The sequence below is a fragment of the Anguilla anguilla genome, chromosome 1 (genome assembly GCF_013347855.1).
Source record: "Anguilla anguilla isolate fAngAng1 chromosome 1, fAngAng1.pri, whole genome shotgun sequence".
Lineage (NCBI taxonomy): Eukaryota > Metazoa > Chordata > Actinopteri > Anguilliformes > Anguillidae > Anguilla > Anguilla anguilla.
The window spans coordinates 59,845,011-59,858,061 of NC_049201.1; the positions used below are offsets into that span (position 1 = coordinate 59,845,011).

Below are 13,051 nucleotides of genomic sequence, written 5' to 3' on the forward strand. Positions count from 1 at the left end.
ACAGGAGAAGGTCTGCTTCACACTTCCCTTAGCTTGCTGCAAAATCACACAATCAGCAAGTGGGTTGTCTCATCCCTTGTCAGACAAATAGCACCATAAATCACTTGCTGGATGAGATGAAATTTTTAGGTTTGTTATCTGTAAAAGCAATGAGACTTGAAGTCTCATAGCTGTTGAAAGGAGATGTTGTCAGTGAAGATTCTAAAAAGCTTTTTAGATGTAGGTATCAACGGATTCAGTGGTTTTACTCGACTACTCCTTGATAAAGTATGAGCAGTTTATTTTACAGTTTAAAAATGTATACCTGAATGTAGGTTGAATTTGCACTCACAAATTTATTAATTACTGAAATGATTAATTATGCCACATTATCAAACTATTTGCTCAGCAGAAGCCCTATCAAGGATGGGATTTATACTGAATTCGGCACGCTGCCACCCTCACTCACAGGGTGGATTTTTCCTGCCGCTCGGGAATGCGCGTGACCCCTGCACATCTTGTACGACAGATGCCCTTACAGAGGTCCCTCGGACCCAGAGCTAAGGACCAGAATTCAGAATCCACATCTCCTCTCCGCCCGAGTCTCTCTCCGTCGCTCTACAGACGTGACCGGACGCAGAGAGCACGCGGCGGGAGAAAACAACACCCAAACTCACAGATGCCCTGGAAACGCAACCGCTGATAACATCAGCTCTAATTATTTACTAATGAAACTGGAGTTCTGAGGGCTCAAAGGCAGGAGTAATGAATGTAATTGCATGAAAAGCACAGGGTCATTTGCGTATAATAGGGATGCCTTTTAAAATGCAGCTAATCAGGGTGCAAGAGTGTGCATAAAAAACACTGAACTTTTCAGGCTAATGAAACAACATAAAATAGAAACTGTAATTCCTTTTAACGAAGAAAATGTGGCGTTAAGCATCAGCATATTTATTTGTAATAATCTATAAAACAAATGTAAGAATATGTAGGGTACATCTGGTGCAAATATAGATTATAATTGAGATTTTATAACTCTAAATATTTACTATTGTTTTGTTATCCATATTTACTGCTGCTTCTGTTCTCAAAAAATAACTGTTACAATAGATGAACATTTTTCACACAATTTCAGATATGAGAGACATACTTGAATGTGCTGATATTTAGGACGTGCAAAAACAAACATACAATGTTAGCCTCACAAGGAAATTGGAGACATAAATAAATTGAGGCACAAGGGTAAATTAATTCCTGAAATAAAGAATAAACCCTTGTCATTCTCCATAATTTACCTTAATAGTGTACTTTTGTAAGCCTTTCCAGCTAAAATGTCTGCGAAATCACAAAATTACAAATACATATCTTTAAAGGTTATGTTGTCCTATGACTTTTGACTTCTCCATACCAAAATGATCCTGATAGAAAACACTACTGTGTGCGTCTCCGATCTCCTCCTAACTTTTAACCACAGGAATACATAATATTACATTGCTTATTCATTTAGCAAACATATTTCCTTTCACACAATCACATATTTACAACTGCATTTAAAGGTAAGCACTTTGTATCAAAGGAGTAACTCTGAAAATGTGGACTTCCCACTTCCCTAACCACTATGCCTGGATCACCTCCCGTGTTGTAAACTGGCTGCACCATCGACTGTCCTTCACTGGTTTCCATGTCACCCTAATGCCAGAATTATAATAATCAATCACTGTTTATTAAAGTAGAATACTACCATGGATTTATAGAATGTCCTAAAACCAAGCAATTTAAAATGCATATACACATGGAAGAATATAATTCAGGTTAAGCACCAGGATTAAAATAGGAGCCCTGGAACCTTCTGATGGTGAGCCCAAGTTGCTTCTTTAGATCCCTAGCCACTATGCCGCATAACCTTCGGCCATTTTACCACCGGCAAAAGGACCGCACAGCTGAAGGAAGGTCATTGAGGGAACACAAGCAGAACTCTGCTGCCCATCAACAGAAACCAGGGTCGCTCCCAGGCAGCTACATGAGCAGCAACAGCACCGGTGTCAGCAGTCTAAGAGCTGAGATGAATCACCACCTGCAATTACCCGCCACAGGGCTTACACACCAACAGGTGCCTTTCGCTGGGTTCCCGTTCTGTTATAGTCGTTTTTTCTTTTCCCCAACCGCCCCCACTCCCACTAGACAGCTTCCTCCCTACCACACAATCACCCAGTTCACTTCCACTAGATAGCTTCTCCCTACCACACAATCACCCAGTTCACTTCCACTCCCGTTATATCACCCGGCCATTTCTATCCTACTGCTGTACTGTAGGACTCTACTCATAGACCAATCCATGAAATAGCCCAAAGCCAACTGACTGACACAATTCTGGTATGGACACACAAAGCCAGAATGAAAGAAATTACAATCCCACTTGTTTCCTACCTCTCGCCCAATGCATGCTGGGATAGGCGCTAGCACCTCCCACGACCTTGACCAGGAATAAGTTGGTATAGATAATGGATGGATGGATAGATGGACAATCCCAAATAAATGAGACAATAAAACACGACCACAATGTTGTGACAAAGCGGTGTTCTGTTTATGAAATTCAGATGATGTTGTATGAAAAAGTTGTCATATTACATTTTTACAGTGAAATTGAAAGTTAGGAGGAGACATAAATACTACACAATACAAAATCTACCAAAATCACTTAAAGCAACATGAGTGACAAGCAAAAAATTAGAGCCCCTACATGGATATCAGTGCGCTGCACTGTCTATCCCCCAATACCTGATCCAGGATTATCTAACCCATTGCTAGTCCAGACCCATAATAATAGTCTGAAAAAGGACAGGGACTGATCCAGGGTCAGCGCAGCAGCCCGTACCTTGCGTCAGCAGCTGCAGGTTGCGCACCTCCTCCCGCACTCTCAGCTGCAGGACCTGCTGCAGGACGTGCTGCCGCTGGCTCTCCTGCATGATGCCCATCCGCTCCAGCTTCCTGTCCGTCAGCCTCATCAGAGCTCGGCCTGGGGGCGAGGGGCACAGAGACAGCGCAGGGCATGAGGGGGAGGGGGCTGCAGAGAGCCAAACTGAAACAAGACATCAGCATTTCCACTCTGTGTGCCCCCTTAATTCCTTAAACCAATATCTGTTAAATTGCCTTATATTGATGACCCGAGCCAATAAAACAGCAGTGGACCATGTTGCCTTGCTGACCGGGGCTTTCTCATCCCACGTCTCAGCTGAACCCAGTTCCTCAATATAAATCACATGCATCCATTCAATGAATGTCAAGCGCCAATTGTTCGCAGTAATTGATAAATTGCCATTGTTTAGTTGGTCATACTTTTTGTCATTGTAAAATTTGTTTTCATAAGTGGCACAATCTTTCATTTCAATGTTATCATTTTTCCCTTGTGGACTCAGCAATGTAATTACAAAAAATAAAACAAAAATTTAGCTTGATTGATCTATATTTAGTAGGATCATGCATCATATTTAAAGCAAAAAAAATCCCATAATGTTGCTGTGTCCTATAAACCAATAGCGTAATTAATCACTGTGAAGGTTAGTCGGCTGTTATTATCCAATATGCTGAAGGTTGCTCCAGACAGGCCACCATGAACAGGCTATTTTTACATGCTTTTTTGAGTACAGTCGTTATGTTACAACGTTCAGTGCTATTTCTCCAGTCAGAGACAAATGTAGCACGTCTGAGCTCATAGAATTATTTTGCATGCATTGATTGTACAGATATAGCTCAATTCTACAGCTTATGTGCGCGTGCGTGCGTGTGTGTTGTGTGTGTGTGTGTGTGCGTGTGCGTGTGTGAGTTTGCGTGTGTTTACATAAATGACCATTCTCCTTTATTGACTGCATTTCTTTCGGTCTATTGAGCTTTCTTTCTTGTGCCCTTTTCCCCACTGAAATAACCATTTCATGGTTAGAATGTCTGCCTTGACCCCAGAAAACTGAGTTCAATTCCTGGCCAAGTCATACCAAACACTTTAAAAATGGTAGCTAGTGTGTATTTATGTTTTGTTCTAAAAGCAATAAAAAAAATGGATTGTGGGTAATGGCCCTTGGGCAGACAGATGCCCTGTATACGGGCGTTTGCTTGTACATGAAGCATCAAACTCAGCTTACTTACTTTTTAAACTATGTGCAAAAACCTCTCACTACAGACAAACATTTTTCCTTGTTTGGTTGTGGGTCAGTAGTTTCAACGTCCCCAAAGACACAGGCAGGAATTTTTCAAGGCATAAATGAGCTTTAAGAGTGGTGGAGCTCAGCAGAGCAGAGAACTGAGAGATAGAGCCTCAGCTCTGAGGTCACCTGGCTCCTCCCCCTCCTCGGCTGCTGATTGGTAGCTGGAGCTGAAGGACCGCAGAACGAGGACGGCCAAACGACTGAATAACACAGAGAGAGATAACGCTATAAACAACCCAGGCCAATAGAAGTGGAGCTGAAGTGAGGAGGGAGAAATGGCCACAGAGGGAGATCCCTATGAAGGGAACAGAGACAGCACACACAGCGCACAGCCAGAGTCAGAGCAGTGTTTATTATGCGCCTGTATGGCCAATCCATTACCATTAGAATCACTCCAATATTTTTCTTGTTTCTGCCTAGAAAAAGCGTGCATCGTCACGCTCTCCGTCCATTACCTGGCAACAACAGCGCACTCCAGAGACGTGTGAAGCACACGCAGCTAATCAGTTTTTATCAAACGCTGTTTGCTGCCGGTATCAGCCTTAAGCTTTAGGATTTACGTTCATCTGATACAACTGCTTCCTCATCAACACCGTGCCCGTTTCCCATTCTTCACACAGTAATAGGCAGACTGCTGTACTTGGCTGCCTAGCGCTCTGGCGCTCTCTGATCAGGCCCAGGGAAGCTGGGTAAAAGCCGTATGAACGGATAACATGTCAAATTCCAACAGACCGAATTAGGGTGTCTGCCAATCATACAATTTATAAAGACAATAATGAAAGCGCATGGGAAAAATATTCAACAAATGCAGTATTTCCATCTACCTACCTCAACTCATCTACCTCTTATATATGGGCATACACAAAATCTGAGGCCTAATCCCGTGTGCTTTCACAAGACAATCGAGCTCTACTGAACCCACCACCTAGAATCCATACTGTTAAAAAATGTCCCGGGTGAAAATATATCAGCTATTTGTCCGTAAGGCTTTTGACTTCACTTGCATGCAACTAATCAGTCGCGGTTTGCTTTTTCAGGACAACATGATCAGGCCTCAAATGAAAAGTGAATGCAAAAATATTTATGGTGCCTGTCCACAGTTACCCTTGGGTAAATATGATCACAGACATCACCTGAAGGGCATTGATGCTGCTGTTAAAGATGCATAGTTATAGACAGGGAAAGCATGGTTGGATCATAGCCACCGTTAGCCCTACCCACCATGTCCTATTGCCCCCTCTCAAAAGAAGAAGGATGTTAATAACACTGTCCTTAAACATGCCATTTTCAATGAGACAAGTTTGTGAGAAATAGCCGCTCAGCCACCTCACAACCCTTTCCACTGACGCGTTCCCTGGCTAATCGGATAAGAAAATGAATACTCCACTGCCTGGTCATTGTGTAGAAAGCACTTTGTAGTGTCACTGGTGCCCACGGTGTTCCCGAGCCTAATCTGAACGAGCCTCAACAGCCCTGTCCTCACTTTGGGGAAAGGACTACGTGCATAGCAGGGAAATTAATGAAAGAGACGGAGCGGGACTACTGCCTCCCAGAATCCCTTGCACATTAATCTCCGCATTTGGACCCTGAAGCTGTGATTAATGTTGCTGAATTAATGTGCTCACCTTCCTGTGTCATCCTGCTCCCTCCACCCCCAGCACTGCGACTGCAGTCTACTAATTACGCATTTGTAGTGGGCCGGGCTGGGTGTGTGGTGGGGTGAGGGATCTACAAATTTACGCCACCCTCCCTTTTTAGTGAACCTCAGAGGACAGTAACTCGGAACTGCTTGAATGAATCTGACGGCGTGTTCGAGGTCAATGAGTGCTGAGTACAGAGACACAGAACTGAAGTCAGACTTTGCCAGGTGGAACTTGGGAAAACACAGGGAAAACAAGTATACCCACAATTCCCTGCGCAAGACACACTGTGCACGACGAGAAAGCAACCATGACTACCAGCCTACACCGTGGAGGTGCTCAAATCTGTCAAATGCCCGACGGAGCAGAATCACACAGGAGGACAGTCTGTCTGTCTGACCCAACTGGGAGTGCAATTGGCCGCTCTCGCGCGTGACACTGTCTGACGCATAACAGTAACGATAATTCTGTCTCTCTCTCACACGAGACAGTACTGTCTATCTAACAAATCTGACAGTGCTGTCAATCTTCTTCACGCTCCTGACAGAGTGGCAGGGAGTTCCCCTGGAACCCCGCAGTTGCGCTGATCACAGAGGAGAGAGAGTCGTCCTCCGAAACACAGCACTATTGATCTCTTTAAATGAAGTTCCTGGGAGAGAGTTAAACTGGAGGCTTTTCTTCGTTGTTGATGGCGAATTGTTTTGCTGATGGCGGCTGAATCAATTGCCTGACAGCAGAAGAAAGACATGCGAGCCGCTAAATAATCCGGCACTTCTCTTCCGCCGTCAACAAATTCCTCCTTTCTCCTTTTGCTCCCAAGAACCGACAGCATTATGCCTCCGATCGAAAGAAGGTGAGAGAAGGTGAGAGGAGGTGAGAGGGAGCGTAAAAAGAGACAGAGATGCAGTGAGGGACAGATAGATGAACAGAGAGAAATGAGGGGGAGACAGACAGAGAAGCAGTTCTGTCGTTGAGAAAGACAGTACATTTGACCATGCTGTGATTCTTTCGGCAAAATGAATGTCAAGTGTTCCCAACAGGCTGTTCTCGGTGCTCTAATTAGATGCAAATTTTATTCTCAGATAATGAAAGATCTGCATTATTTCAATACAAGCTCCTGCTTGGCACTCTGTGTTAATGAAGGTAGCACAGAGTGCTATCCTCCATACGGCTTTCAGGATAGTACAATTACTCTGTGCTTTAATCTGCTTTCAGCATCTCTCACAGATGGATTTCCAGATAAATCATTTGCAGGAGATTACAGAACACATTCAGATATCGCATGAACTCGCATGCCATGTGATACAGCAAGAACCAAGCCTAAGGGTCACATCCATCATTTGCAAAAAAACATAAAATAAACAATACATACTACATGAGCATGGATTAGCTCCACAATGATCTTTCTACTGCCTCGCTTTTTATTCCTAGAGTAATCCACAGAGAAACATTAATATTTCAAACATAAAATACAGCTGTTGAGAGCATAACAGATAGCCACTGAATATACATGCATCGCGTTTTATTTAATTGAATTTTCTGAACTGTAGCCTCTCTACATGCGTGTATTGCATGTAAACTGGTAATCAATCCCATAGAAATGAAAGTAGATGGAGCCCTGATTCTGCAGTTTCATATTCCGGATTTTGCCAGTACATTAGGCCCGAGCTACAGGGATCTATGCTTGCTTTAAAGACCCACTCCAGCAGAAGCTCTGTCCTGTTCATTTCTCAGTTTAAAAATGGAAATAGGTGGCGTGGGCATGGAGTGGCCGCTTTCGAGCAGTCTCCTGTGTAAATACCCAATACATGCTTTCTTTGTCAAATCCAAGCTATGTATAGTTCTGTTTTGCATATAATGGAGGTCATCCTACTTCCATTACATCAGAGTACCTCATCAATGAGAACAGCCCATATTATTTACTGAATGAAAACAATGAATTTAAGGCCAACACAGATATTAAATTATCACATACAAAAAAAAGTTAATACCCATAATCCATTGACAGTTAGCACAATGGGATGGAAAATTGTTAGTCATCGTGACAGAGTGATTTCCAAGTCGTAAAGTAGGTCAGGACACATTTATGTGTCAAGGGAAGGATGGATGAATGAATGAATGAATGAATGAATGACAACAACAGTATAATCGCCAACAACAACAGTCAGGGAACTGGACTCGGAGTTACAGTTGTGGATCTAAGGTTGTGGACTTGATTCTCAGCTGGGGCACTGCCGTTGTACCCTTAAGCAAGACTCTGAACCACCACCACTTCAGTAAATATCCAGCTGTATAAATAGACTGTGAGTAAAGATTTATAAACAGAAAATAAGCTGCAGCAGGCGGCACTTTCAGTGGCCAGCGCCAAAACGTAGAGACTGGAGTGCTTTCAGCACAGTCTGCCAGACGGCACATCCACTTCGCTGTCTAATTAAATGTGGATCCATGTTAGGCAGCTGTACCCCTGACCGGCACAGACGCTTTGTCTTACACTGGAGAACTTTCTGTGTCTGACTGGGCTCCACTGCTTCAGCTCTTAATAAGCAGCAATGTTGTGCACTGTGCATTTGTTGAAGCTTCAAACTTGAGACATTCTATTTTCCACCTAAATAAAACAGCTTTATATTTGATTACCAAGGGAAATTTTTCCACTTTTTTCCTCACTTACATTTCAATATGATTTCTTTGTTTTTCCACTCAAGCCCAACTTATTTTTCCCACAATATCTCACAGGATGTCACAGTAAGAAGTTCCATCTTCCTAGAAGATGCCTCTTATTCCTGTGGGTTCCACTATTTATGTTAGCCAAATTCTTTGTATAAATAAATTTTAAAAATCACTATGTAAAGCACTGTGCATCTTTGTCGAGAGCACTGAATAAAATACAGGATTTACAGTGGAAGAGCTGATGCTGGTTTTGTGGTTCAGATGTGCTGAGGTCCTGTAAATAAAAGATCCCAAACCACTAATAGTTGAAAAAGGTGTGTTCCAGCATCATTCACAGTAGGGCTGTCAGTGGAGCAACAGGAAGTTGAGAACCGAGGAGCGAGATGAAGTGTTGGGCTGGGGGCTCACCTGTGATGTCATGCTGCTTGAAGGAGTCGCTGTAGATCTGGTACTGGTTGGGACAGTGTTTCTTCAGCCACTTGCATACGTCCTGCTGCGTCCACAGGGCGACCGGCTTGCTCAGCTTCAAGTTCCCCGGCTGCGGACACAGCATTCAAGAACGACTTGTGTGTCATAAAATTACAGATGATATGGATGACAATGAAAATATTTCATTACATTAAATTCAAAGGAGGTGGCTGTATTGTTTAAATATGATATATGTACAGCTACACAATTCCAGGTAAAGTGCCTCAAAAATAATGATGGAAAATAAACCTACAGGTTTCCAAATTTTCCCATAATTACCACTACACAAAAACCTGTTCTTTGCACTAAGGATGCTCACTGCAGGGGATGGATTCATTTGACCCATTAGACTGGCACGGCTCTAACAGTCAGGAGGCTGGGTTTGCAATCAGTGGACTGCATTTTCAAAGCCCAAGAAGCACCCTTGATCGAGGCACTCGGGGGTACTTAACCTGAATTGTTTCATTTTCATCTGATGACAGGCCCGTGTAGGTTTCTCTTAGGGATGAACAAGCCTTACAATACAGCAGGCCCCATGCAGAGCCGGAATGGAGTGGATATTACTCCTCCTCCCCTACAGATGCTGTAATTATGAGAGTAATGGCTGAGAGTCCCACTTTCTCGGCCCTGAAGACGGATTAACATTCAGCCTCTACTGTACGTCACAAGAGAAATAAGCCGCACAATCCACAGGCCTGGAGCACCTATGAAGCAGACAGAGGCCACTGTGATGGACTGAGGCACGTTCTCCACGCTCACGGACTGCAGGCGTTTAGCGAGCCAAGCAGAAAGTCACTTCTACCGCCACGAGGCCTCTTCGTCAGGGACGCCGTTTTGAGCGGCTTCTCGCCACGCCTCGTCAGCACATTCCACGTCGCGGTGAACACTGCGTCAGCTCGAAGACAGGCTGAACTGGCTCAGCGCTCTCAGCTCTCCGCAGGTCTGAGTTCATTCAGACATTCGCAGGCTAATGACGCCGCTGTAATTTGGCATGTTCTCCGAGCGCTGAGATCACGCATCACGCCAGGCGTGTCACGCTGAAATGGCGTTCCCCTCCAGTGCGAAACTCATGTAAACCGCGAAACAGAAATGGTAATCACTGATTCTAACACAACAGCCATGACTCGTATTACCCTGCATTCAGCTGTTTGTTGACACCAATATACAGCAGTGACAATAACCTCAGCAGAAAAGCAGTCGGGTAGTCGTGTTTCATTTTTTTAAATATTCGTTATATGACATACTGTGTTTGCCTAACCGTTGTCAGGGAAACTTACCCATCAGGCACAGTACCCATTTATACACCTGGATGAAACTATGCAGGCTATGTGCCTCGTTCAAGTGCGACAGCCCACTTATACCCAAGGTATCTGAAGCCACTTCCCCCTGCATTACACATCACAGCGAGTCTATTTCACACAAATTGATTTGGAAAAAACAGCCCCCATCAGTACCAAATTTTTTTCCACAAATTTACAGAACAGGTGTTCATTCTAATACCACGAGGGACCTTTGAAATGTGTATTTACACTTCTGGCACTGAAATAGCAGTCACAAATAAACAGTTTACACAACACTAGCAGTGCAGTTCAAAAGCTGGCAAGTTATTTCATTGGTCATCTATCACAGTTCACACCATTATATTTTGGGTTGATAAAAGCCTACTTCACCATAAATTACAAGCACAGGGTCTGAAATCCTAATAAAAAGCACCCCTGTTACCAGCCTGCCTCAAAGACATTCACCTATAAATGTGTGAATTTATAGGTACATGTATACATTTTCTTGCCCGAACAATTGTACTTTTTTGTCCAATCTTTACTGTAACCAATGTACTGTATCATCAGGACCTGTATATTTGAACCATAGGACAAAATATACTTTTGTAATAACAAGCTACTTACCAAAGTTTGCTTTGTTTCATGGTGCAAATGAAGTACAGCGCAAACAAGTTATAATGTAAAGTACAAAACTGTAGGGTCAGCATCTAAACAAGTCGCTGTTGTCAACACTTCTACCCAAGTGTCAACTGCTGAGAACAGGCATGTAAAACAGGTCTGAAATAGAGCTGAAGGCAAAAAAGACCCCTACACATAAGAAACCCACACAACACTGATGGAGGCCAGGGCTCTCTAGACCTCTCACGATTGGCTGAGTGATGATTGGTGAGTTAATAGTGGCTGTTTCAATACCAGATAGTGACCATGGTCTTCTTTCATTTTAGCTACTACAAACTATTTGCCAATTTCAGTAAAGTGAGATGATTTCTTCACAGCAGATCACTAAACATGTCCATTTAAGAGGGTCACACTGAAATATTTATTTAGTGCATATATTTATGAATTCATGATACTATTAAAGGGTTTTGTTGACATACTTTTTTATGCAGTTACAAGTGGGAATGCAATAATGTAAACATACTTGAAAGTCACCGTTTACAATTTGCATACACTGGCTAAATGCATCCATATATGAGGGAGTACGCCATAGTCTAGACTAGTAACTATTAATTGATCCACATCTAGTTCAGACTGTCAAAATACTATACATCATGCAATAACATCTCAGCATATGCTAAGAGCACTTGCAAGGTCTTGAGAATATTTATAAATAATATATCAAACATTTTCTATGAAAATGTGCATACATACACACATACAATAAACTAATTTAATAAGGCTCTATGAATTTAATATTAAGTGAATATCTTTTGTGTTTTTTTTTGTTCTTACACACAGCCTAGCAGCTGACAGAATTAAATGCAAAAACATAATACCTGCATTGTGATTACATTCAATACACCATAAGACTAACAAGTAAAAACACGTGCTAGTTGCTTTTAAAAAAAATAAACTATAATTTATTTCACTTAAACTGCAGAGCCCAAAGGTGGCAGAACTGTTTTCTGCAATTAAACATTACCAACTCCTTAATGTGCGATCCCCAACTTCAGATCATTGAGAAGGGAATGTAGGCGATAATTACAATAATTGCCGTGTGCATAAAGCAATAAAAAGATTTTAGGATAATTATACTCCACTGACTGAAAGTGCTGATATGGAATGGAGTAGAGCGGAGTGAAAAAGGAGGGAAAATGTGAGCCCCTTCTATCTTAATCCAGACTCCCATCCACCCCTAACTGAATGCACAGCCTTCTGAGGCCCAGGAAGCAAACCACCTGCTTCAGAACTCTCCACCCTCAGCTGTGAGCTACTGTAACTCCGCCCCCTCATCTCCGCTTCCAGTGACGTACCTCTCTTCATCACACATCTCCTCCTCTGAGCACAAAAGCAAAAAAATTGGTGTGAAAAACACTCACGTTAACTGAAATTGGAGAAAATTACAAAAGAAATCAGAAATAATGTTAATTGATTATTAGCTAACCAGTAATTAGACAAATAAGTGATTATTGATTAATGATTAAGCTTTGACTGAGCTGAAATATGTTATACAGTTTAGTTGAGTTACAGAAACATACACTTACTGTATTAGGCATGTGATTGATTTTAGAAGTTTTAAAAGTTCCTCAGAAATCTGTGACCCTAAACTATCACTATCCTCCCTCTGCGATGTGACGCAGTTCTTCAATGTATAAAAGCGAGCTGTGATATTTTGTCTGGGCACACACTCCTGCTTGACTGCCTTACAACATGCACCATGGTGTTTCTGGTCTCATGAAATGCAACCTTTTTATGATGAACGAGTTCATGGTTTGTCTTCCTGTCTAACAACAGTTTGATATTTTGATTTAACTCCATTTTATCTTACCAAGAGGTCTCCGAGTCATACTTTGGATCAGTTAGCGCCAAAATAAAAATAAAAACAACAGTTTGCAAACACAAAAACTTAACAGAAACTAAAATGCGCCAGGGAAACAGCAGTTGACAAAATACAATTAATGCTGTTGTATTCAGTTGAATTTATCTTGATAGTCACAGTTCCACAGGCTTTTTGATACACCAGAGGCTTCATTCACAAAAATTTGATTTTTCTTGTTTTTAAACTTAAAAGTATGCACCCATGATAGATAAATCACCAATTATCTTCCATCTGAACTCCAGTAATGCCAGTACATCCATGATTGCGTAACAGTTTGCC

General features: G+C 42.3%; 1 protein-coding gene across 2 annotated transcripts in view; it reads right to left on the reverse strand.

Moving 5' to 3' along the window:
* The window catches only part of samd12 (sterile alpha motif domain containing 12), a 51,845-nt gene that overhangs the window by 22,812 nt on the left and 15,982 nt on the right, over window positions 1–13,051 (reverse strand). For both annotated transcript variants that reach the window (XM_035389896.1, XM_035389887.1), the window contains exons 3-4: window positions 8,894–9,023; window positions 2,855–2,995 (exon numbers count right to left, since the gene is read on the reverse strand). In XM_035389896.1, coding sequence (XP_035245787.1) covers window positions 2,855–2,995; window positions 8,894–9,023 — 271 coding nt within the window. The remainder of the gene's footprint in view (window positions 1–2,854; window positions 2,996–8,893; window positions 9,024–13,051) is intronic.